This window comes from Pungitius pungitius, chromosome 4 (genome assembly GCF_949316345.1).
Source record: "Pungitius pungitius chromosome 4, fPunPun2.1, whole genome shotgun sequence".
Taxonomy (NCBI): Eukaryota; Metazoa; Chordata; class Actinopteri; order Perciformes; family Gasterosteidae; genus Pungitius; species Pungitius pungitius.
Genome location: NC_084903.1, coordinates 17387326 through 17411082, shown reverse-complemented (window position 1 = coordinate 17411082; position 23757 = coordinate 17387326). Strand labels below are relative to the sequence as shown.

General features: G+C 42.9%; 2 protein-coding genes across 4 annotated transcripts; one reads left to right on the top strand and one right to left on the bottom strand.

Annotated features, from left to right (window-relative positions):
• The first annotated feature begins 1903 nt into the window (after positions 1–1903).
• Positions 1904–19389, top strand: esrp2 (epithelial splicing regulatory protein 2). Of its 3 annotated transcripts, none has more exons than XM_037448518.2 (17): positions 1904–1980; positions 2176–2583; positions 2764–2916; positions 3392–3520; positions 8616–8729; positions 8925–9039; positions 9255–9350; positions 9690–9744; positions 10209–10319; positions 10769–10901; positions 11005–11047; positions 12314–12615; positions 13275–13508; positions 13713–13911; positions 14378–14582; positions 14670–14868; positions 17989–19389. In XM_037448518.2, exons 3-17 carry the CDS (start codon positions 2785–2787, stop codon positions 18148–18150), a joined length of 2229 nt encoding a protein of 742 aa, XP_037304415.1. In that variant the 5' UTR covers positions 1904–1980; positions 2176–2583; positions 2764–2784; the 3' UTR covers positions 18151–19389. The 3 variants fall into 3 exon arrangements, with proteins under 3 accessions (XP_037304415.1, XP_037304423.1, XP_062417802.1); XM_037448526.2 differs by adding an exon at positions 16128–16228 and having other exon boundaries at positions 2176–2916; positions 17989–18128; XM_062561818.1 differs by having other exon boundaries at positions 2176–2916.
• Positions 19390–21120: 1731 nt separating this feature from the next.
• On the bottom strand, positions 21121–22591 carry LOC119194054 (leukotriene B4 receptor 1-like). The gene has a single exon (XM_037448107.2). It carries the CDS (start codon positions 22444–22446, stop codon positions 21358–21360), a length of 1089 nt encoding a protein of 362 aa, XP_037304004.2. The 5' UTR covers positions 22447–22591; the 3' UTR covers positions 21121–21357.
• Between the last annotated feature and the right edge of the window lie 1166 nt (positions 22592–23757).

Genomic DNA, 23757 nt, shown 5'->3' with positions numbered 1-23757 from the left:
GCGGTAATGAAAAAAACGACAGCATTGGTTGTGTGAGTATCATGTCACTATGTAAACTATTAGGATGCCTTAACTCTTGTTTGAAAACCAGTTTGTCAGTGTGTCCATATGCTGTTCTGGGTTGATTTTCTTTTTGTCATTGACTAAAGACATGAGTCGGTAACTATTATTATTATTATTATTGTCCCATTTGTATTGGGGGGGCACAGAGTGGAAATTAAAGGTTGTGTGGGAGAGTAATGGCTTTTTTTACATTTAAAGCTGGTGCTGCAGCTTGAAAGACCACAGTCAACAAAAAACTAAAACAAAACCAGCATTGACAGTAAAGTGACCGCCGTCCTTGTTGGTCACAACCAAAGAGCGAACTATATGTTCCCATCTTACATTATGGTAAAGCAAACAGAGACTGTACAACTCTATTTTTGATACTTTGAAATAGATGTCATTCCTAAAAGGTTGGGGACACGTACGAGTGTTGAGAATATATATACACACACATATATATGTATATATATACATATATATGTGTGTGTATGTGTATATATATATGTATATCTATACATATATATGTATAGATATATATAGATATATGTTTTGTAAAATAAAAGGGAAATACAGGTTTAGCTGATGTTTACCGAGCCTTGTATTGTCATTTCTTGTATATTTTGTATGTTTAAAATTTTTGTAATTTTTAAGACTGCAGTGCTTTTTGAAATTATTCAAAGGGAATACCTTGCATCATACTGTAGGCTCTAAAATAGTGTATATCAATAAAACAGGAAACTCAGCTGTGGCCTCGTGTCAATTTCTTTCATACGAAGTCAGTATTTTCTGTGCTGCATGAAGTGTTGCTTCACTACACTGTAGAGGCCACCGGTTTCATGCAAAGTTGTGTCAGTATAAGGTCATTTCTAATTTGGATTAACTTCGACACTGGGTTTGCATGAAATGCATACAACCCACATTTGCATAGATTGTGATTAGTCTTATTTGGCGCCCTCCAGTGGTACCTTTCAACACGGCAAAGTCAATTTCTTTAAATTCTATTCTGTTTTGTCTTAGGAATCAAGAAACATTTATTACCATAATATGTTAGACATACAAGGAATTTGACTTGGCAGTTGGTGCATGACAGCAGACAGTTCGACAATGGACAACAAGATAGATAGATAGATTTGTCGAGTCTTGGATATCTCTAAGGTTCAGTGAGAAGTGCTGTTTGGTGCACGGACCGGGTCTGGGTACAGCTGTGTGCAATTTAGATTTGGGGGATTTAAACGAGTGAAAGGAGGTGATGAGACAAGAAGACTTGCCTTCATGGCAGTCTAATGGCCGATAGCGAGCAGCGATGGGAGTGTCAGGAGAAAAAAAACATTGCATTCTGGGAACTAGGCCAAAGACCAGGCCAGTAGAAACTTGTTAAGTTAATCAAAACTCCAGATTGTGTAGTGTTTCCAGGGCCAGATTCAATGTCAATATCAAAGCTGCTCGTAGACGTAAATATATCCCTGCAAAAGAGTGTGAGGCAACACATGACCAAAAAAATAAAACATCACAGTATTAAGGCAAATCCATGGATTTTTAGAGGTCGAATAAGGTTGAAACATTTAAGAAACAATAAATTAGAGGCTACTTTCAATCATGTGCGGATTCTTTATCTGTTCCCTATACGTCCCTCTATGTGTGTCTGTTTCTCCTTTTATCTCATTTTTAAATTTCCTTCTGTCCTTCCTGCGTTCTCATTTACTTTTGCTTAAAATGAACCCTCCAGGAATCTCAACTTCATGCGCATGTCAGAATGTAGGCCTGATGTGGTGCAGATGTACAGCTTTGGATCCACACAACGTCAGTGGCAAACAAAAGAAATGGATTGTTTACCACTGCTTTAGACTTTGGAGTGTTGCTGAACTATATATTGAATAAGCCACAGCTCATAGGATCAATTTGCCAATAAAACATCGCTACCGGATCTTCCAAAATGTAAGTGTCTTTGATGAGAGTCCATAACTATTATAATGTATTGTATTATATATATATTTATGATTTTTGTGCGTCAAAAAGTTATGCTACAACATAAAAAATATTTGCTTCAGCTTAAAAAAAATGTGGAGCTCATTATTTGAAGACTCGGCAATACGTGTAAACTTCCACAGACAAGTCGCACTATGTGTGCAGGTGTATCTTTACGGGCTTTCTGCATCGAGGATTTCTTTTCATCTGCCTTCACTATCAGCGTGAGTCATCCGTAGGCTACATGCCTCATGGAGTTACTGCAATTCAGCTCAGTTCTGTCCCACCACTTCCGGATTCATCGGATCTGACCAATGAGATTGAAGCACTCGCCGCAGCCTCCCACCCTCACCTTTCCAAACCAACCAATAGAAGAGGCCCGTGGCGCTGCTCTCGCGCAGAGGACGAGCCACACAGGTAACTCAAGGGGGAAAAAATAGAAAGGAGAGGAGGAAAAAAAGAAAGAAAAGTAGGGCTTGTTATGGAGTTCGTGTGAAAGAAACACGGATTTCCACCCTTCTTTACCAGTTAAACCAGTATCTCTGGATAGAACACACTCAAGTACTTCAACAGGTAGAGTCTCTGACCGCAAAACTCTTTCGGTGCTCCTCTGAAAATAATCTCCCACCTTTTTTTTTGTTCTCTCCGTTTAACCTCAATTGAGTTTTCCAGCCCTTTTGTTCGCTCTTCTTATCACTTGGAAAAAGGTGAACCCTCGTGTTATTTTTATTTTAATCTTTGCTTTAATTGTAGTTTTTACCCTTGTGGTCCCTGATGGCTTCGCACAGTGATACTCTGGTGGTGTTCTTTGGGGCAACAGCTGGTGCAAATGGGGGTAAACTGGGTTCGGATGAGAGGGAAATAATTCTCTTGGTGTGGCAAATTGTGGATCTACATGAAAAAAAGGTACGGACCTTCTGTGACCCGCTCGTTCGTTGTACGGTTTCTTGTGTATCCAGAGTGTTTGTGGCGTAGTGTGAACCTGTGTAGTGGAACAGTTTGTTTGACATTTTAAACCAACACGGTGTGCTCCCTGAATCCCCCCCCCCCTCGTTCTTCCTGCGATGCTAGCTCGCGCTGGCTTCTCTCCGCCTCGTTAGCTCACCTTTTTACAGGTGTGCGACCCCAAATTCTCCCCTTCATGGAGGAAAAACTCACCGTTTTGGTTTGGCATGTCAGCGTCTTGATATATTGTCGCTTTATTGACAAATTAAGTGCTATTACTTTTTTCTTTTTTTTTTGCAACTACATTGTGTTTTGTAGGAGTTATTCATTTCATGAATGTGGGTGTATGGTATTTTTTAAATGTATTGTTTCACCATACTTTAAATTAAAGAGATAATTAAATTCTGCGCCGTGAACCGCTCGAATCCCCACGCAGGTCGGTAAGCTTCACAGATGTGTTGTCAAGCCGGACGTCTTGGAGCTGACAGATCAGTGCACAGAGGAGACGGGCCTCACCGTGGACGACCTGGCGGAGGCTGAGCCCCTGGACAAAGTGCTGCAGCAGGTGAGTCTGGCTGGAGAGTGACGTGCGTTTTATGGAGAGTGAGATATTCACTCTGTTGTCCTGCACTAAACGGACACAGGACAGATTGAAAAGAGATGAGAGGAATGAACAGGTGGCTCCCAGGTGTAAGACTGGGAAGTGATTGGTTTAGATTGTTTGTCATCTTGGGTCATTCAGCACTAAAGTTCCAGATTACATAGTTGTCTTTATACCAAAGACAACCATGTTGTTGTTTAATTATTGATTTAGAATTCTGTTTAATTAGACATTGTTTTACCAGAAAAAATTACCTTACTATAATGTGTATAATTATCAAGAAATTAAATGACCTATACTTCGGGTTGAAGGAAGACTTACTGAGGAGGTAAACTACCATCTCTTCACCCACCAGGCCTCCCTTCATACCTGTGTTTAAACCACCACCCCCCCCCCCCCCCCCCCCAAGTCCCACAGCCTAGTGTTAAAAGACTCAGCTACTGGCGGCCTATAAATCTTGTACGACAGCCCAGAAAATCTGCCTGATATCGCCTGTTGAATTTGTATGGAATAAAAAAAAAATCTGAGCCACAGCTCATAAAGGTCTTCTCCCTCAGGAGTATGGTGAGAAATTCATAAGTCAATTAAACCCTGGCAACTTCCCTCTTTACTGTTTATGCCCCAAGCGAGATGAGACGTGACAAGTCTGACTTCTTTTTTTTTTTTTTTTCTCGCTCGAAGTAAATGTGTGGTGTGTTAAATTTTCCTGATGCCCTTTTAAAATGACTGTCCTCCTCCCGGTCGAGACATGTGATTGGCTCGGGCCTGACAGGTAAACCCTGCTGACAGTTAGTAGAAGCTAAAGTGGGGGACGGGCAGAGCCTGGGGCACCCGCAGCTAAGGAGTCGCAGGCCTGGTCTTGTCTCGGGCCTGGTGCACGCTGCAGACATCTGGAAGGCGGAATGTTTAGCTGGGGCCGCACCTCTGCTTGACGCTGCAGGACAGACGGGAGGGGAGGCCATCGCCTCTTTCGTATTTCTTCGTCGTTATGACCAAGACGATAATCTGCTTTTTGCTTCCTCCCTTTTTAAGAGGTGTATTTCAACACAAGTGTTGCCAAACATGTTTTTCAAACCCCCCCCCCCCCCTGTCATGAGTGTTTGTTTGCATGGGTTACACCTCTCCCATTCCCTCTAATATGTAATTGTCGAGCTAGACCGACGCGCTTGGGGTCATAGTTGCCCTGCCTGGGGCTAAATACCACGTGTGCACTGGAAGGGCGGCTTAGAGTAATCAAATGTTTTCCTAACAATATTCTGGGTGCTATTTTGCAATAACGATGCAGCTGCCGTGTGGACGCTCAATTCGTAGCCTGATGCACTTCGATGGTGGCCATGATTCAAATGCCGAGGCCGCTTGAGGCTGGTGGCTTCAACACTTCAGCGCCGCTGTAGGTTAGTTTGTGTGCTGAAGCTTCAAATATTAACCCGAGCAATCAGTTTGTTCTGGTCATACTATTGTGTCATCTGTTACTTTCTCTTGCTGTTGGTCATTCTAAGATTAGTTTTGGTGAAGAGATATCAGGTTGGAGAGAGTAGCCTATATAAAAAAGGTGTTTACACATTTCTTTAATACAAATTTTCAACTGAACTGTACAATATTTGTTTTGTGAGTTCCATTACTGGATCTTTAAATGCTTTTGTCAATGGGCCCACTGCCATATGTGCCACTTCTATTGCATTATGGTGTTGCGTACCTGTAGTGAGATTCAGTTCCCGGTAGTGCGCCGAGGGAGGGTTTGTCTCATCGTGTTGCTGCTGACTGGGCGGGCATGGCTTTAGTCGTAGACGCCATGTCACAGCCTGTCGGGAGCTGCGTGTGATGATGATCATGCTGTTGTTGTTGTTGTGGAGCAACCCGGTTTTTCATCCGTTCTAGGCCACAGTCAGAAATACTCACTGCTGGCCTTGGCATAGAGGTAGGTTACGGCTTTGGTGCTTGCCAAAGGGAACTGTGTCGTGACATGAGAAGCCGGTAATAATCACGTTGAGGAGATTCACATGAGATGGAATTCCACACTACGGCAAAAAGCTGCTCAAATATGACACTAACGCACTTTTGACTGACTGGAATGAGCCGGAAGCTGTGATGGTATCTCTCTTACCTATCAACCGCTGATGGTGTTGCGCTATATATATTTATGGAGAACTTCCTTGAAAACGTCAGCTCCCTTTTTAAATACATTTGTTCCTAAGAACAGATCTTCACATTTTCTCACCTGGCTGCCAGAATAACGTGTTTAATTAGTGTAGAATTACTTTCTGAAAAATAGAACTCAAACTATCTAAATATTTAAAACTTAATATGAAGAGTCTTTAAAATGTTTTATATCATTGCTATGAGTTAATCACATGCACACACATATTTGCAGCAAATAGTGCACTATTATGTGTATGAAGCCAAAACGTAACGTACTGGAAACTGTACAAGAGGAGACATATCACTAATTTACACTAGAAACTTTTCTGTTTTAGACCAATTTACTTTCATTTGGGATCCTTTTTCTTCTTGATTTGAGATTCACCAACTTGTTCTGAACATAAGCAACGTATAACTCTTTGGAGATATTTGGTGTCACAGTACTGGCTGTGTGTGCCTCAAACCGTTTCCACCTGACACTCCCTGCTGCTCTTATCAGACTTTTCTTCAGCCACCTCCACCCCGCCTTACCTCTGCATGCAAACAGCCCGGCTCCACCGGAGAGCAAACTGTGATGGGACCATGTTCAAAGGCCATTTCCTCCCCCTCACGGGTGGAAAAGCTTTTCCGAGGCTACAGAGAGTCCAACAGTTGGCTTTAGACCATATTTATGGGTCTTGGAGTAATGAAACCTGCTCATTTTGGATACAACTCTGATAAATGACTTCTCTTTGGTAAAATGACCTTATCATAGAGACTGTGATGTGTTTACAACTCAAGCGTGCCAGTAAGTCAGGATAATGACTATTGCATAATAGGAACAGAGCTTGTGGTCTTATTATCTGCTCAATAATTTAAGTGTTTTAATGGCATGATGTTAACCCCTGCAAATGACTTTATTTACTACTAAACACTAAATCATGCTAATTTGAAATCCAATTGTCTGGTCTGTTGAGTTTGGCTCAAGGGCCCGTCGTCCTCACCCTTTTGTTGTCACTAAGCTTTTTCTTCTGTTCAGTTTGTTTGCTCGCTTTAAAATGGCTTTGACACAGTGGAGCGAAGGAATGGGTGTGACGCTACGTCTTCTACAACGTTTGCTTTACTCTCCGTAATCCGGGTTTAGTAATTGTCTAAGGCGGAGCTCTGTGCACATCCACCAGCAATTGTCATTCCTGCTGCTGGATAGATGCACGCAACATCCATGCGTTTCCTGTTGCAGGTGCGGAGTTGGATGAAAGACGATCCCCTTTTTTATTTGTTTTGTTTTTAAAGCATTATCAACCACGATCTTGCAGAAATTCCTCAATTATAGCCTCGCCCCCCCTTCCTGTTTTCCGCTGTGACTCTTGAAGCTCCATTAGTGGCTATTGTTGTTATTGCAAAGGCCTGAAAGCACGCCGTCCTGGTTGTGTCATTCCTCCTACAAAGGGCATTTGTCATTTTCAAACAACATACTTACAGGCAGCTAACATTTTGGAGCTTCGATTTCACAAGGTATCCTCACCTGCTCGACGTAAAACCCCATCGTAGAAAGGAACCTTCAGGTACTTTATCTGGATGTGTTGCTGCTTGCTCTCTCCGCTGAGCAACTGCAGTATGCAGAAAGTTAGCCAGCGCATTGCAAGGTTTTTCTTTTCTCTTTCACATGACCTTGACCTGGAAAACTGCAGAAACATTTACACCGGGAGGGGAATTAAGATGAGGTCCATAGTTGAATGTGTGAAGACTGTACATTATTTTTATTTAAAGAAGTTACCAAAATGCATAGTGTTAGAAATAACTTTTCAAGATCAGCTCTTCAAGCTCTTTCAGTTCAGGTCAAGCTCTCGAGTGCAAATATTAACACTGTCCATCTCACATTTCTAAAGGTTTAAAACCCTATATTGGATCATTGATGTTCAGCACTGCTCACTATAGATGTATATATTTGCTAGAAATATTTTATCAGGATGACATTACATCCAAAACAATCATCACCGTATCAGCCCACAAAAACCCTCTTTCATCCAAACCAGTGGACTGACTGCTGGGAGCATGCTTCAACACGCACCTCCAATACGTCTTCACTGTCTTGAGGTCCGTCCCACATCGCCAGTGGCCATGTGAGACTAGTCAGTCATTGGGTTCTAGCTGGCCTCAAACCCAGACAGTCTTATTTTGTCTGACAGGTAAATTTGAGGATTCCGGGATGAACAAAGGCAAAACTAAGACTGCCTTCTACAGCCAAAGAGCCTTGGGAATGTTGCCATATTCCTCCGGTGTCAACGTATCCTCTCCAAATAAACTAGGGCACCGAATTTGTTCTTTTTGCAAAGACTTTTCTTGAAGAGGTTGTTTTGAAATCATAACAAATGATTGTAATTCATTCTCAAAGACGCCGTCCTCTGACCTCACCAGTGGGCATTGATAATGAGGTGTTGGTGTCTGTTGAATGCCACCAACAGCAGGTTGACGGAGCCACGTTGAACGTGGTATCTATTAACATTTTGGGTTGGATAAAATGCAGGCATGCTGGTTGAACTAGTCTGGGTTGTTTGTCCCTCTCGACTGCAGGTTGCTTGGAATAGACTGATCCTGGTGATTAGTGGCGTGATCGTTCCTTTCCTTTTGTGTGCGCTCCTCCCTCGCTAGGCAAACACTGAAACCTGTTGGACAAGCCTCGTTCCTAATGTGAAACAAACACATCACCTTCACTTGTTTGACTAATTCTCACTTTCACCCAATGGGCGTGCGACAGGAGGTTGTGCAACCGAGAGGGACCATATTTTACCCCCTTTGTTGGGAAAATAATGATGTATTAGGTTTTGTACATTAATATTGACTGTCCTGCCTCCCTGTGTTCGGTACAATTATTAAATTTTCTTCCGATATGTTACTTTTTTTTTTTGTTTTCTCCTCCCTTTTGTGTTTCATTGTGCAGTTCCAGCAGTCGGTGTCATCAGAAGTGAAATGCCTCGGCAGGAGCTCTTTCACACTTTGTGTCGACAGTCCCCACGTCATCCGACAGGCCCTCCACCCTGAAGCTTCCAAAAAGGTACCTCAGACAAATACAGGGCACTTGGCTCCTTGTACTCTTGGTGAGAATATCAGTAATTAGTCAAAATAAACTCAAAAATGAATCCGTTCAAGTTGGAGTGTCCCAAGTGGAAACATTAAACATGTATGACTATATGTACACAAATGAAATATCTCTAATCTTTGTCCTTATCTTTGTTTCTTCTTTTTGTAGAATCTTGTGCTTCCTGAATGTTTCTTTTCCTTTGTGGACGTGAAGAAGGAGTTTCACAAATGCTGCCCCGATGCCAGTGCGCTGCAGAAGTGCACACTCTCCTCCATGTTGGAACGTATCCTTAACTATTAGTCACATTTCATCGATACTCTGTTTTGAAATGGTCTTTTAAATTGTAAATGTCAGGGGAAATTAAATAATAATGTTAATGTGTGTTAAGCAGAGTTGTATTTACAGAGCTTATATGACTTTTTGTTGCACATTCAGATCTACCGATTTTCAAAATGACAGGCCACTTATGTAGGGCAGTGACCTTAACGATGTGTGTAGATGTTGGTCTTCCTGCTGTGTCGGAAGAGTCAACAGGGGAGATGGAGGTGAGCAGCATGGTGCAGCTGACTCTCCACATCCTGGCTGAGCCCTACAGTAAGCAAAACTCAAATGATCTCAGCTGAACTTTGAAATGGTGACGAGACAACCAAATGACAGACAAAGATCTTCCGTGTACTGTCTGCACCTGATGCTTTTGGTTTTGTGAAATCTAGTCTGTGTGGCTGTGCATACAAATCAAACTTCAGAGATGAGAAATCTTCTGTCTTGAGTGTTGCAGTGGCCTCTGGCTCCCCTTTGATAACCGCGTGTCTTTGGGTGTGATCAGGAATGCACCTGGCTTAAAACATGCAGCTTTTCACGGTGAACCTGCTTTCTCTACTAGAGAGAGAGAATGTTGTTTTTGTCATTGATTTTATTTTTTTTGTTTTTCAGACCACAAGTTCACCTGTGTTGAAACGGTGAAGTACAAGTTTGATTCCGGCACATGGTATGTATGACGTGTCTCTCTCCGCTTTTGTTCCCACCACACCTGTCTGTTGCATACCGACTGCAAACCCTCCTCCAGCTCTCAGACCTCGGGCCCTCGGCATTGATTACAGCAACAAGGAGACCAGAAGTGTGTCTTAAAAGCTGTCCAACTTTGCCATCAAGTGCTTACCTGGATATCTGGTAGCAGAACACAAAATCCTTCTGCTCTCAGGCAGTCAAAAGCCGGTCACCTTGACAACCCCGACATTTAATCATAGGAGTGTGTTTCTGTGCTAAGCACTTACTGTGAGTGGCCTCTGTGTCTGCAGTCAGTGGACACGCTGTTCAAATGAAACAAAAGCGATGGGACTTTCCCTAAAGGCTGTAGTCACCTTCAGGGATGTTTTAAACGATCTCTTTGTCGTTCTTCCCTTTTCAAAATATGAACAGGATGTCATTAATGTTTTCTTTATCTTTTCTCAGCAACAAGATGGAGCCAGTTGATAGTGAGACAGTGATCAGAGCACGAGGCCTCCCATGGCAGTCCTCAGACCAAGACATTGCTCGCTTCTTTAAAGGCCTCAGTATTGCAAAGTATGTCAAACTTAATTGACCAATAGCCCCATTATTTATATCATTTCATCCAAACGTCTGCAGCAAATTATTTCTGTTATTTTTTTAGCTTTCAACATGTTTGTCAGTGTGCAATTTTTCTGAATCCTTTTTCTTTTTTAAAGAACCATTTTTAAATGTCAACTTGAATCCTGCAAGATTAGTATGAAATGCATTGTATTTTCACTTAAAGGCGCTATCAAGAAAAGAGGTTTGAACATCCACAAAACCTTAGTATGAGAGCTGCTTTAAGGATTATTAGCTCAAACGTGATACTACATAAAATGTACAATAATAAATATTATTTTACTTGAATATAAATTAATTGCATACCTGTGCTTCGGAGATTAAATCTCAAAGAAAGCTGGAGATCTATTCTTGCATATTGAAAGCTGTTGTAACTCATGTGTGTATCTGTGTACCTTTGTCAGGGGCGGTGTGGCCTTGTGTCTTAACGCTCAAGGCAGGAGGAACGGCGAGGCCTTGGTTCGTTTCATCAACTCAGAACACCGGGACTTGGCCCTGGAGCGCCACAAGCACCACATGGGCAGCCGCTACATCGAGGTCCTTTTCAGCATTTACCTTGTGTTCATAGTGTCATTTTTGAGTTTCTGATGAAAGTCTGAAATGTCTTCCTGGTGGTTGAACCCATTTTTGCTCTTTTCAGGTGTACAAGGCCACAGGAGAGGAATTCCTCAAGATTGCTGGAGGTCAGATTTCAGAACCTTTTTTCTTTCTCTTCCCACAGTGTTTGTTGACGATGACTTGTGCTGAAAGGCTTTCTGTTAGTGTGAGGTGGACTACTACTACTCCATTTCATGGCTTTCCCGCATCTTTGAAAAAAAACAAGACCACATCTGTAAAAGAGCAGCTCTTCAGTGACCGTAAAACGGGGTCTCTCTTTCTCTACCTGTGTCTTTGACTCATCCCAGTGACTCTCAAACAGCTTATCTTGGAATAATGAAAGGGTCTTTGTAAGTAGCTCCCCTCACTGCCCCGCTTCCCTTCCTAACCTCCTCTTCCCCTGGCCAACTTCTCAGTGGCCCGTGGGAGAGAACTTTTACTCTTGGCTAACAGCAGCTCACCTGTTTAGTTCAGCCCCCCCCCCTCCCCAGACCCTGAGGGAGAGACGGCTGCCGCTCGGTGAAAGGACTTGCTCAGTGTTGATACAAAAGGGGTGTGAAGAGACAGAAGCAGGGCCCGGGGTCTCTGTACCACAGAGCAGCGGCCGCCAGTGACACAGAGATAGCGGACAAAACCCCCACCGTCACACGGCGCTGATAATTTGCAGTGGACTTTATTCAGTTGAGTCAAGATCACTGCAGGTTGATAGCAGATTGGACTTTAAGCAAATAGTCCAAGCAGACAAGACGTTTATAAAAAGAAATGAAAGTAAACTTGTGGATGAAAGTGTAATTCAAAACATTGAGTGTGTCAGGCAACATCAATGCTGTTGTGGAAAATTAACTTAGTGTTGGCTGTTTTTTCATTTGACCTTTTTTACAACAAAAAGCCAACAATAAATATGGGCTGTAGTCTCCTCGCTTATAGAAAAAAGCCAATCCGCTCTTTGTCTCAGTAGTGATAAATGAGCTCCCTTGATCACTGAATGACATTTTTTGATCATGAAATGCTGTTAATTTGTCCTGACATTCATTTTGAATTTGTTGTATTCTCCAATAGTTACAATGCAAATGGAAAAAAAGCCATTTAGCCAAAGAAACACTTGACTGATCCTGGAACTTTTGACAAACTTGTGTATTTTTGTCAGTTCACCTCTTTGGTTCAGACTTGGATATCTCAACAACTAATGGATCCATTTAGGCCATTTATGCTAGCCTGTTGATGTTAGCATTTCGCTGAAGCCTCGCCAAGCAGCCAGCATGGCTGGGAATGTTTTTTGTTAAATGTGATGTGTTGTCTTGAAAGCTCCTCTGGGATGGTCAGGAGGTTAACCATTGTCCTCTTGACTCTAGGTACATCTAACGAGGTGGCCCAGTTCTTATCCAAAGAGAACCAGGTGATCATCCGTATGAGGGGGCTGCCGTTCACCGCCACGCCCCAGGACGTGCTGTCCTTCCTCGGGCCCGAGAGCCCGGTTACAGATGATGCCGAGGGTCTGCTCTTTGTCAAGTACCCCGACGGACGGCCCACTGGCGACGCCTTCGTGCTCTTCTCTTGTGAAGAGTACGCGCAGAACGCCCTGAAGAGGCACAAGCAGATCCTGGGGAAGCGCTATATTGAACTGTTTCGGAGTACCGCAGCTGAGGTGCAACAGGTAAATTCTCTTGTTTGGATGGTAGGAATATTTGAGATGTAGCTTTTCTGCTGGGGAAAGTTAAAATAAATGTTATTGAAGTACCATCGCTGTTGCTATTGTAACAGGTGGACCTTTCAGGGAATGTTTAGTTTAATGGGTTAGTTTCAGCTCCCCTTTGCAAGATGCTTTGTGCATGTAGGTGATGTAATGTAGGTTTGTTGTGTAATTATGGAAATTTCTGTTTCAAAATAACATGTCTTAAAACGTGGCTTAAAGCTTTCTGTTTCAGACTTGAAAATGTTCCTTTCACAGCTAATTGTGAGCTTTCTTAATCATTTTTAAATATGTGCATTAAACGTATTGTTTTGCAATTAGAACTCTTTTTCTTAATAGAAAGGCCCCCTTTTTGTTTGTTATACCAGTAAACATGGTCTGACCACAACAGAGGTTGCTATTGAAGAAAAGTGTCAATCCAATAACTGATTATTAATGATTTTGTATTTATAGAACTACACAATATATTTTCTATTTTTCACTATGAAAACTACTTTTGTCTAATCTGCACCTTTCCCTGATCGTCTAATGTCTAAAGCTTCTTATTGACAGTTTCATAAGTTTTCAGAAAACAAGCAGTAACGACTTTCTATTCACCAACGTTGTCTTTCACGATTTGCCAGGTGCTGAACCGCTACATGTCCGCACCGCTCATCTCCACCCTGCCCCCCTCACCCATCATGCCTGTCCCCGTCCTCGCATCGCCCCCTTACCTTCCAGCGGCCAGCAGCAGCCGAGACTGCGTCCGCCTCCGCGGCCTGCCCTACACGGCCGGCATTGAAGACATCCTTGAGTTCATGGGAGAGCACACCGTTGACATCAAACCCCACGGGGTCCACATGGTCCTCAACCAACAGGTGAGTCCTCAACCAACATGTCTCAAAAGCATCGGTAGGTGTCGGTCCCCCCCCGTCGCCTCTTTATCATATGTACCACAACAAGACAAGTATAGTAAAAGAGGAAAGAACACTACTTTACTTTTTTTTAGTCACAGCTTCTGTATTCCTTCTCTCATTGTGTTTAATTTATTCTTTACATTTTCCCCTACGTCGTCTCTGCAGGGTCGGCCCTCCGGCGACGCTTTCATCCAGATGAAGTCTCCAGACAAGTCGTTTATGGTGGCCCAGAAGTGCCATAAAAAGACCATGAAGGACCGCTACGTCGAGGTGTTCCAGTGCTCCACAGAAGAGATGAGCATTGTGCTGATGGGAGGAACCCTGAACCGCAGCGGCCTCTCTCCTCCACCCTGCAAGCTGCCCTGTGAGTGCCATCAATTTTTTTTCAGTATTCCTGATATTGTCACAAATTCTTTTTTTATGTAATGTATATTTATTGGACACATCAATTTAGAAATTCTGCGTGACCTGGCAGAGGACCTATTTTATACCCCTCAAATTGCCACTGACCTCCAATGAACACGGGTTCAAGCAAACGTTGTTTTGTCACTGTTTAGGTAGACCACAGCTGCCCACAGTGCCTGTTTGTATGTAAACACGTCCGTACCGGCATTTCAGTGTATTTACATTGTGGGTTTGACAGCCTGAAGGACACCGTTGAGTGTCGAGGAGGGTAACGTGGTTTGTTTGAAGCCTGTTGAAAATCCCCGTGCAGCATGTCGTAAACCAATCATTTACTTCCTTGTGTTGCGCCACGAGACCGGCGGCGCTGTGCCTGCAGCGGTCACGGCATGTAAATGACCGCACTCTGTTTATCTTTGTCTTTGTAGGTCTATCTCCCCCCACAGCCTACGCTGCCTTCCCCACCCCGCCTTCCATGCTCTCTGAGGCTGCCCTCTACCAGCCCCCCCTGCTGGCTGCTCCCCGATCCCATCAGACCGTCGCCCACGGCCCAGCTCACGCTCTGGCCTACTACCCCCCTCAGCCGCACATGTACATGAATATGAACATGAACTACACCGCCTATTACCCCAGGTTAGTGCATCATCAGCTACGGCGAACCACCAAGTGATTTGTACCTTCTGCTCTCCTTTTACATCTCTTTAAACCTCCTCTTTCCAGCCCTCCAGTCTCTCCTTCCACTGTTGGCTACTTTGCCGCCCCGCCGGGGTCGGTGGCAGCAGCCGTAGCGGCCCAATCCCACCCGGCTGCGGGCACCGCCTCGTCTGTGCTGCCTCAACACGGTGCACTGGTCAGGATGCAGGGCCTGCCCTACAACACTGGAGTCAAGGACATCCTAAGCTTCTTCCAGGGATACCAGGTCAGCACATGTTGCACAGATTTGAGTCTTTGTATGGGTGTAAGGGCCAATATTGTGTGGTATTTGTCTTGAACTATATGGGTTGTATTGGTCCCACATGTAAAGTGTTTGCACACAATAACAGTGTGTTTGTTTTAGCTTTATCTTGTCGATTTGGGAACTCTTCCCTCAGCCTGAAACCCCAGATTTTAAAGCCTGGAGGTTGTTGGACTGCTGAGCAGCTAGAAAGATTAACCCGTCACCATTGGTGCTTTTTATTGCTACATTCAACACATGAGACATGTGTGCACAAGTGCTCTCCAACCTTCACTGCCCATATTTCTCTGAGTCATCTGAGGCAGGTATGAACCCTGACGGGTGTGGCTTCAGATGGTTTGGTACGTCGGGGGGGGGGGGGGGGGGGGGGTTTGATCTGTTGTTGTGAGAGGGCTCGGGGCTGCTGTTGGTCTTTAAGTAATTTAGTGTCGGTTAAACACCTATACTTTTGTGTCTAAAAGCCTTACTTTTAGGGGTAACAACCATTTAATTCACACTAAATTAGAACCTTTTTTCCAAGGTAAAGACTATAGCGTGTATGTTCGGTGTTGCATGGTGCACAGGCATACACTAGTTACATGGCCACCATACCAACCGTCGTCTTGCCTTTTTAGCAATACAAAACTCATCTAGTTCGTATTTGTTATAAAATAAAAACTCTACTTAAACTTGTAAAATACAATCTAAAGGTTAAGTCTGGAATCAGTTCTTGGTAAACCAACCAATGCTACAATCATAAGCAACAGGTGACATTGAGCTTTCTGTATAAAACAAACAAAGTGTAATCTGTAACACCAGAGTTTATTAACTTGTAGATGTCGTCCCCCTGGGTGTGCGTGTGCACGTGTAACGTGTGAAGCTGACTCCAGACTTAACTGTTGGCTGAACCCTTAACGGAGAGAATGTGTTGCTTTCTGGCTGCAGTGGCGTCTCTCATACTGGCCCTGGGTGATAAAACAGTTCCCACCCAAGTACTGGTGGCCTTTACCAGACAATCCTGTGCTTAATCACACAGTTTTGGTTCCAATGGAACCCGTCGAGCCAGAATTTGATCCGTGTTTCTGGTTTGGTGTGTCTTTATGTCTTCCTTCAAAGTATTTTAAGAGTGTGTGTGTATAAAGTGATACCCTTTTCATCTCATGTGTCTCTAAAGCTGTGTACTGTGTGAAACGATGTGGAGGCTTCCCACCCTGACGCTCCGCTCATTATTATGCTATCTGTAGTACGCCCCTGACGAGTACAGCAGCATGGTTCAGATGAGCGAACAGGCCAGGAGTCTGATTCAGCCCAAAGAATGGCTCTGTCTGTAGGGACTCACCCCAAGGTAAGAGGAGCCTCCGGACCAGAGAACCGGCGTGGAAAGAGGGGGCATTTCCTGTTCTTCAATAACATCTATTTGTTTACACGTATGCAGCAACGCACCAGCATCAAACTCAATAAGCACTGACTTAGATTTGCTCCAAAAGGTTAAGGTTGGTTAAAAATCAAGTTTATTTCTCAATCTAGGCTGGGTTAAAATCCAAAGGCTTCCCCAGCAGCAAACCAGAGCTTACTGTGAGTTTGACCACACTAGTAAGCTCCCTGAATCGAAATGACATCGCATCAGAGGTGGTGTTTTATGATTTATTGGTTAAATGTACACATATTGCACAAACATTGCAGCTTCCTAATGACTGCTCAATGTGGTGGAAACTTTGTGCGACATGAACTCTGAGTTTTTACTTTTAAAAGCCAATCACTATAAGCAAACCCTCCTACACATTTGTACCAGTGTGAACAGGAATGCCCAATCTAGCCACCAGGTTCTGAGCTCCTGACCCGGCATGTCGACCCGCTGCTTCCCAAATCAATCTACCTAATTACACAGAAGAATGTGTGAAGTATTAGGGAAATGGTATTGCCGTTTTGTTTCTTTGTTGAACTCTTTGCATAGTGGCTGCAGATCAAGTGTTGTCCACACTGTGTAAAATACCTGTTATCGGTCTACTGCCTTCCACGTTTTCATAACTGTGGATAATCAGGGCAGCTTTACAACTTCGACTGCATCCTGCAGGTAGTCTGCACGATGAGCAGGAAAAGTTTTGCGTTGAAATAATTGTGTAAATGTTTAAGACGATATTAGGAAGATTTCCTGCATATTTTATAATTTCCGTGTGTGGTTGACCTGCTTCGGCAGATTCAAAGGGAACTTATCCATATGTGATTTCACATGACCTGAGAGGAGAAATTAAACCAGTAAATCACTCTGGTTTCACGTTTTGGATGGATCAAAGTCCTGCAGGAATGTGAAACTATTTGCATTCTTCTTCCTTAGGAAGAATTAATACTCAATACTGATAACCTGTTATTTTACGGGTCTTTGTGTTAATTTTAACGTGTGTTAGAGGAAATCTAACTACTCCTCTTAGCTTTAAACTAAACCACGGCGTGTATAAAGCAAGCTCACTCGACTGGACAGGAAAGGTTAAGATACTGTCTTGCTCTGCGTCGGTCAACAAAAGGATTTATTTAAGGTCACTGGTAACATATAAATTGTTAGTCTTGACTAAATACTCGTCCTACACTCCATGAACGTGGATTCTGGAGCAGGACCCACTTCACTACCTCGACTTTTCCAGTGACTCGTCTCGCTGACATCGTCTCCCTCGCTCCTGCTTTTAAATCCTTTTGGATTTGATGGCTCTTACTGCCGTCACTGCTAATGTGAACTGGTGATATCTGCATGTCAAAAGGAAACTTGAGGTTTTTTTTTTTCCTTTTTTGGGGCGTCATACTTTTATTTTGCTTCAAAAAAACCTTTAAATGTAAAAGCTGGACGCATGCTGACTAACCGATGATTACTGCCTTGTGGGTTTCAGGTCCTCTTGGAACAGCATGTACTTTTGCTCTTTAAACTCTACCCATTAATCAGTTTTTTTTTTTTTTTTTTCTTCTCCCTAACTCAACCGGTTTGTTGACATGATCTTTTTAAAGGGCATTGTTGCTCCTCTGCTTTGTGGGCTCCCCCTGGTGTTTTCACGGCGCAGCTGCATCCACACACTTGACGTCTCATGCATTTGTGTTGTTTTTAATTTATTTCTGCAGCTCCAGCCAGACGCCGTCCTCATCTTGTACAACTTCAGCGGCCAGTGCAGCGGCGAGGCCTTGATCACCTTCCATAGTGAGGAAATCGCCCGGCGGGCCGTAGCCGAGCGCTCCACCCACCCCTTCTACGGCCAGCAGGTCCACATGGTCCTATGTAACTGACCGCAAGCTCTTCCTCTCTCTCCTCCTCCCTATAATTTAAGCTCACTTTGAGGTGTGCTCTCCTCGAAAGTGCCTCCAACTGCTTTTCCAGTTGAACACTGTGCCACATCTGTTGAACCTCTGCGATTATTAACAGAACACTGACGCTGCTGGCTGTGACGTTTCTGATGCTGCTCTTTGAGTTTAGACGTCCACTGGTGAAGCAGCTGAAGTTGTTTAAGCTAAACGTTGAGTTTATGACCTTGTGGATGTGACGCGCAGCACTTCTGTGTGTTTGTGCCTACTGTAATAGTGTGGACAAGTATGCATGTATATTTAAATGCTTTATGTATGTGTCCCCCTATACGACTGTACAGATGTTCGTCCTGAAATGCTTGAGGCTGTACAAACTACTTCTGCGCACAATCTTTTTTTTTTCTTTCTGAATTTTCATTCATAACCACTACAAGATTTGGACTTTTTCAGAGTTTATGATCCTTTTGTATTACCTCTATGCAAACACAGATGCGTGTATGTGCATGCACAACGATTAAGTTGATGGTCTCCAAAGGTTCAGTGGTGCCATTTTTAACGAGAGAGAAAGAAGCCATATACAGACCGACTGTACTTCTCAACTGTGGATGGATTCATGTGAACCAACGTTGAGCCTCAAACTACAGCAACCCCACATATGTATACCAACTATTTTGTAACTATTTTTTTGTGTGTAAAAAGCATTTGTGTGACATACTGCATGTCATCCTATTTAGATATTTTCCAAGCACTACAGATTTATTTGTTCGGCCGAGTGTCTTTAAGAGGGTTGCAGGACAAAATTGATTCTATTTTTATTAATCCGATTTCTGTACAATGTTTTCGGAGATGATGTTATGAAACGTAAGGACAAAGTCATATCTTCAAGCCTTTTCTAATGATCGCCCGCAGCCGTTAGATCTTTTCTTTTTTGGTGTCCAGGCTACGATCGTTCTATAGCTGCTTTAATTCCAGCTTATGACCAGAATACTGTGTAAAAGCTGCATGAGTTTTTCTTGTGACAGGGCTGCTGACAGCTTTCTTAGTTTGTTCCATCCTTTGCTGTGCCTACAGTACCCAGAGTGCAATACTGGCCCGGACACGGTCAACCTCTGGTGGCAGAGGAGATCTTTGTTTCTTTTGTTGCAAGTTTGACACTTGTATGAATTTAGATGTATATGTGTGTGTGTGTGTGTTAAGACCAAACAATAAATAATGTTGACTATGTTTAATTTTGTCTCATTTAAAATTATATTAATAAGATAAATGTTGCCCAAATATGTACATTTTCTTTTCATAAAATTAGGGAAAATATGGGCATTAAATATCTAATGAAACCTCCCAGGGAGATACTTTTAGTGTCCTTTTTTTACTTCACAAAGGCTCTTACTCAAATCAGCTGCTGTTGGCATATTCTGAAAATTCTTGATTTATATTTAACATCTCATGAAAACAAAAATATTGCTGCAGTTAAAGTTGGAAAATATTCATTACACATTTTTTCAAAATGCAGAATATAACTACACAAATGTTCATAACATTAAATTGAGTGAAAGGTGCTCTATTAAAAATTCAGAGCATTAATTTAGTAGCAAACAAGTTTCTATGCAAAGCCATCAGAGAAAATAGAAAAGGAAGTGAAAATACATATCCAATCATTTTGTACTTAATTTTTCCTTTTATTGCAGCATATGTTATTAAAGGAGGTTATAGACTCTTTCAGTTAGATGCAATCTTCTACTTTTATTGATGTATTGTGTTTATGTTGATGCACAATCATACACCACAAATGTTGTGTTAATTGCAAGGAAACCGCAGTCGATTCAAGTTTGGTCAAGATTGTTTTGGCCATCCTGCAAGAACGGATACACGGCCCCCAGCTTTAAGCCGTGTTAATATATTGAAAAGATACTCTTTAGTCAAATATTCTTCTAAATAACAAGGGCACCCGTGTGATTTAACAAAGTCAAAAAACATTTGAATAATGTAAAAAAGGTGTGATTTAAAGATGAGTAAGCCGTCATGCAATTTGTGTGTATCCTCATAATAAAAGGCAACATTGGGCTCACGCCACACCGCAGATGTGCCCATAACTTTGCCGCTTCCTCATTCTGCTACAAAATGTCTGGCAGTCAGCGATGTTTTCTCGTGTGAATCTGTCTCACACGTTTTTTTTTTTGTCCCACCCATTGCCCTCAGCATTTTTCCACTGCCTCGGGTGACTCACTAATATTCAAAAAGACTCCACTGTCACAGCAGCGTTTTCCAACCCTCAGTTGAAATCTGTGCTGCAATGAATCATCTCACAGAATGAGACACACATTTCACATCTCAATTCTCAGAAATGATTTCTGAGAAACTGTTTTTACCAGCACTTGGCATTTGTTGTTTATGTACATCCCGGTAAGCCTGGGTAAAATGAATGTTGTACAAAGTCTATTCTACTTGTATGTGTTATCATCATTTTGGCCAAATAGAAGTGTTCCTTCCACTGTAAAATCACAATCTGATCTTTACTATTTCAAAGATATTACCGAGATACAATGGGATGAGGAAATTCAAATAGGCTATACTTTTGAAACCACGCTGAAATGGTGTCAAATCTCTATAATTAAAAACACAGGGCCACTACACTTAATGAGAGCACAACAGATGAACTCATAATTCAATGAAAAGAGAGTCCTTGTTTTTTAACAGCAAAGGTTTCTTAGTTAGTCTTTAAGCTTGTGACCAACTTTAGACGTGATTCCGCTTTTTGACTTCCTAACAACGGCAACATGCAGTTTTTTATTTTGCAATATCTACATCTAGAGGAAGTTGAAAGCATGACCCTTGTGTTTAGTGTAATGAGGACGATTTCGTCATGAGTGAAAAAGTTTTTTGCGATGTTGGAAGTTGTGGATTCTATGATTAAGAAATGCCCATTTAGTAAATTGTGTCAAATTATGTTTTTTATTAAACGACACATCTTATCACATATAAGTACATAATATAAGTCAAATTCATAAATATATGGTAACCGTTGAAAAAGAACATTTCAATTTGATAATTTACAGAATTGGTATTTATTACACAGATGATCTCTTAATCCTTGTTTTTCTGTGTTGTAATTTCAAACAAAAATATTTTTAAAAATCTCAACACTATACACATGAATATTTACACAAAGCACAGGCACGACGTAGCATTTCAATATCAGGATGGATTATTTTCACACATTTTGATTAAAATGTCCATTTGAACTTTTGACTCTGACACGCACTGAGAGCTGTTGGTCTGGTTGCTCTGTCTCTTGGACACAAAGGACAACTCTTTATTGCCCTCACCTGGGGAGGTGCTGGAGATGTGGTGGAAGAGCTTCTGGATGCCGGTGTCCCGCAGGGAGCTCCTGAAGGAGCGAGCCGCGAACATGTACAGGATGGGGTTGACGGTGCTGCTGATGAAGACCATGGCCCCGGCGATGAAGACCACCGTGCTCCTGGCGCTCTCCAGATCCTCCGCTGCGGCAGGGAGGTGGTCCTCACAGGCCAGGATGACGAGCGAGAGGACGTTCCCGATGTGATGAGGCGTCAAGCAGACGGCGAACACCACCACCACGCTGGCGATGAGGACCGTGGACTTGCGCTTCGACTTGAAGGTCATCTTAGTGATCCGGCTGCACAGGCAGCCGTAGCAGACCACGAGGATGAAGAAGGGGAATACGTAGCCCACCAGGGTCTCCAGCAGCACGCACACCAGCTCCTGGGTCCGAGATGTGTACAGGCGGTACAGACAGTGCTCCTCGCCGGAATCCGTCACCTCTACGACCTGGGTCGGGATGACAGGTATGCTGAACAAGAAGGCCGCAGTCCACAGAGCCAGCAGAACCTTATTCAGAGCCTTTTTCCTCTTCCAGCCGGCCGAGGCGAAGGGGTAACGCACGGCAACGAAGCGCTCCACGCTCATCAGGGTGATGAGGAAAACGCTGCTGTACATGCAGGTGTTGATCATGAACACCATGGCTTTGCAGGCGGCCTCGCCGAACACCCAGAAGCGGGCCAGGGAGTAGATCCACAGGGGCAGGGTGATGAGGACCAGCAGGTCGGCCGCGGCCAGGTGCAGGATGAGCACCACCGTGTGGGAGCGCTGCTTGACGTGTTTCAGGATAGTCCAGATCACCAGGAGGTTCCCCGGAGCCCCCAGCAGGAAGGACAAGGCCAGGATCACACAAGCCACCGCTGTCCCGCCGGCAAACTCCTCAGGAGCCATTTTCTCCGCAGAAGGCAGCTCAGCCGAGTCGTTCATGTCGCAAGTGTACGTGCTGACGGCAGCGTCTGCATGAGAAAGAAAACAAAGTGCTGTACGAACAAGTTTTCACTTCCCTTTAAAAATAGACAGGAAGGGGTTTCCTAATGGGGCTTTTTGACACATTGAGAGATTGTTCATGTTTGCATCATAAGTCCATTTGTCATCTTATGTCACGGATTATGTCTCAACAGTCAGTGATTAGCATATAGAGCTTTTATTCACCCCGACGGCTTACTGTCTTTCCACAAAGAGACAGGTATTTAAGGTTAAATTCCGACATCATAGTATGATAAACTGAGTTAATTTTAGCCTAATGAACAAAAAGTAAATGTCATAGCATCAAGTTCATTAAATGTATATGAATTAAATTAAAAAGTCAAAAAATGAATTGTAAAACACATAACACAATACATAATGTGGGCATGCACATTTTTTAGGTTCTCATTTTTAAAAACGATTCAGCAATGAGTTATCCGTAAAACTGAGAAACATGAAGATTCCCACCATGTGTTGGTTTGCATTGATGCTCGAGGGTAAAAACGGCCACAATGAGTATTAATGACATTTACCCATCATCATTATCATCATCATCAATCTTTTTCACTATCAGACATCAGCTCTACTTTGCTGCCCTCGGTTCAGTCTGCTGTTGCATTAGCAGATCCCTGAGTTTGTTGGTGTACGTGACCATTTCCTGGAACAACCGGACCAGTCGGGACTCCAAATCCTATGGAATAAAGTATCTGAACACAACAGCCTGCTCTATTGCTTTTAACTTTCACTCATATCTGGTATTGTATATGATGTTCAAGTATGTCTAATTTGGTAAAAGGTTCTTTCAATTCATGTAGTTTTGATTGGAAAATCAGTGCCGTTGTTCAGTGTTATCTCCCGATCATCATACTGAAGGTAGAGCCCGGGAAGCTGAGAATTAAACACTGGTGTGAAATCATTGAACAGGACATTTATTGAATGCTTGAGGCTAAATGAGCTCCCTTAGTGAGTGAGTCGTGTGCTTATGCTGTGCTATGAATATAAATATTCTGATTTTACAAATAGATTGAATGAACAGGTTCCTATCAGTTTCTAGCCAAAGAGTTGAGGTATACAAACTGATCTAAAATTCCATACTGTGGAGTTGTGGCAATATCCATGGGATCAGGGAATAAGGGGTAGTCATTTACACTAAAACATCTTGTATTTTGAAAAAGAACAGGGACTAGATAAATATTGGGACACTTCAAATTCGAGTTCTGTGATGTTGCTGCACGAATGAGTACGTTAATTAAAGACAGCAGAATACATACA

Coding starts and splice junctions, on each gene's coding strand:
- LOC119194054 (XM_037448107.2), bottom strand. CDS start 22,446: ATGAACGACTCGGCTGAGCTGCCTTCTGCGGAGAAAATGGCTCCTGAG.
- esrp2 (XM_037448518.2), top strand. CDS start 2,785: ATGGCTTCGCACAGTGATACTCTGGTGGTGTTCTTTGGGGCAACAGCT. Junction 9,351..9,689: donor CATCCTGGCTGAGCCCTACA/GTAAGCAAAACT, acceptor TTTGTTTTTCAG/ACCACAAGTTCACCTGTGTT. Junction 10,320..10,768: donor AAAGGCCTCAGTATTGCAAA/GTATGTCAAACT, acceptor TACCTTTGTCAG/GGGCGGTGTGGCCTTGTGTC.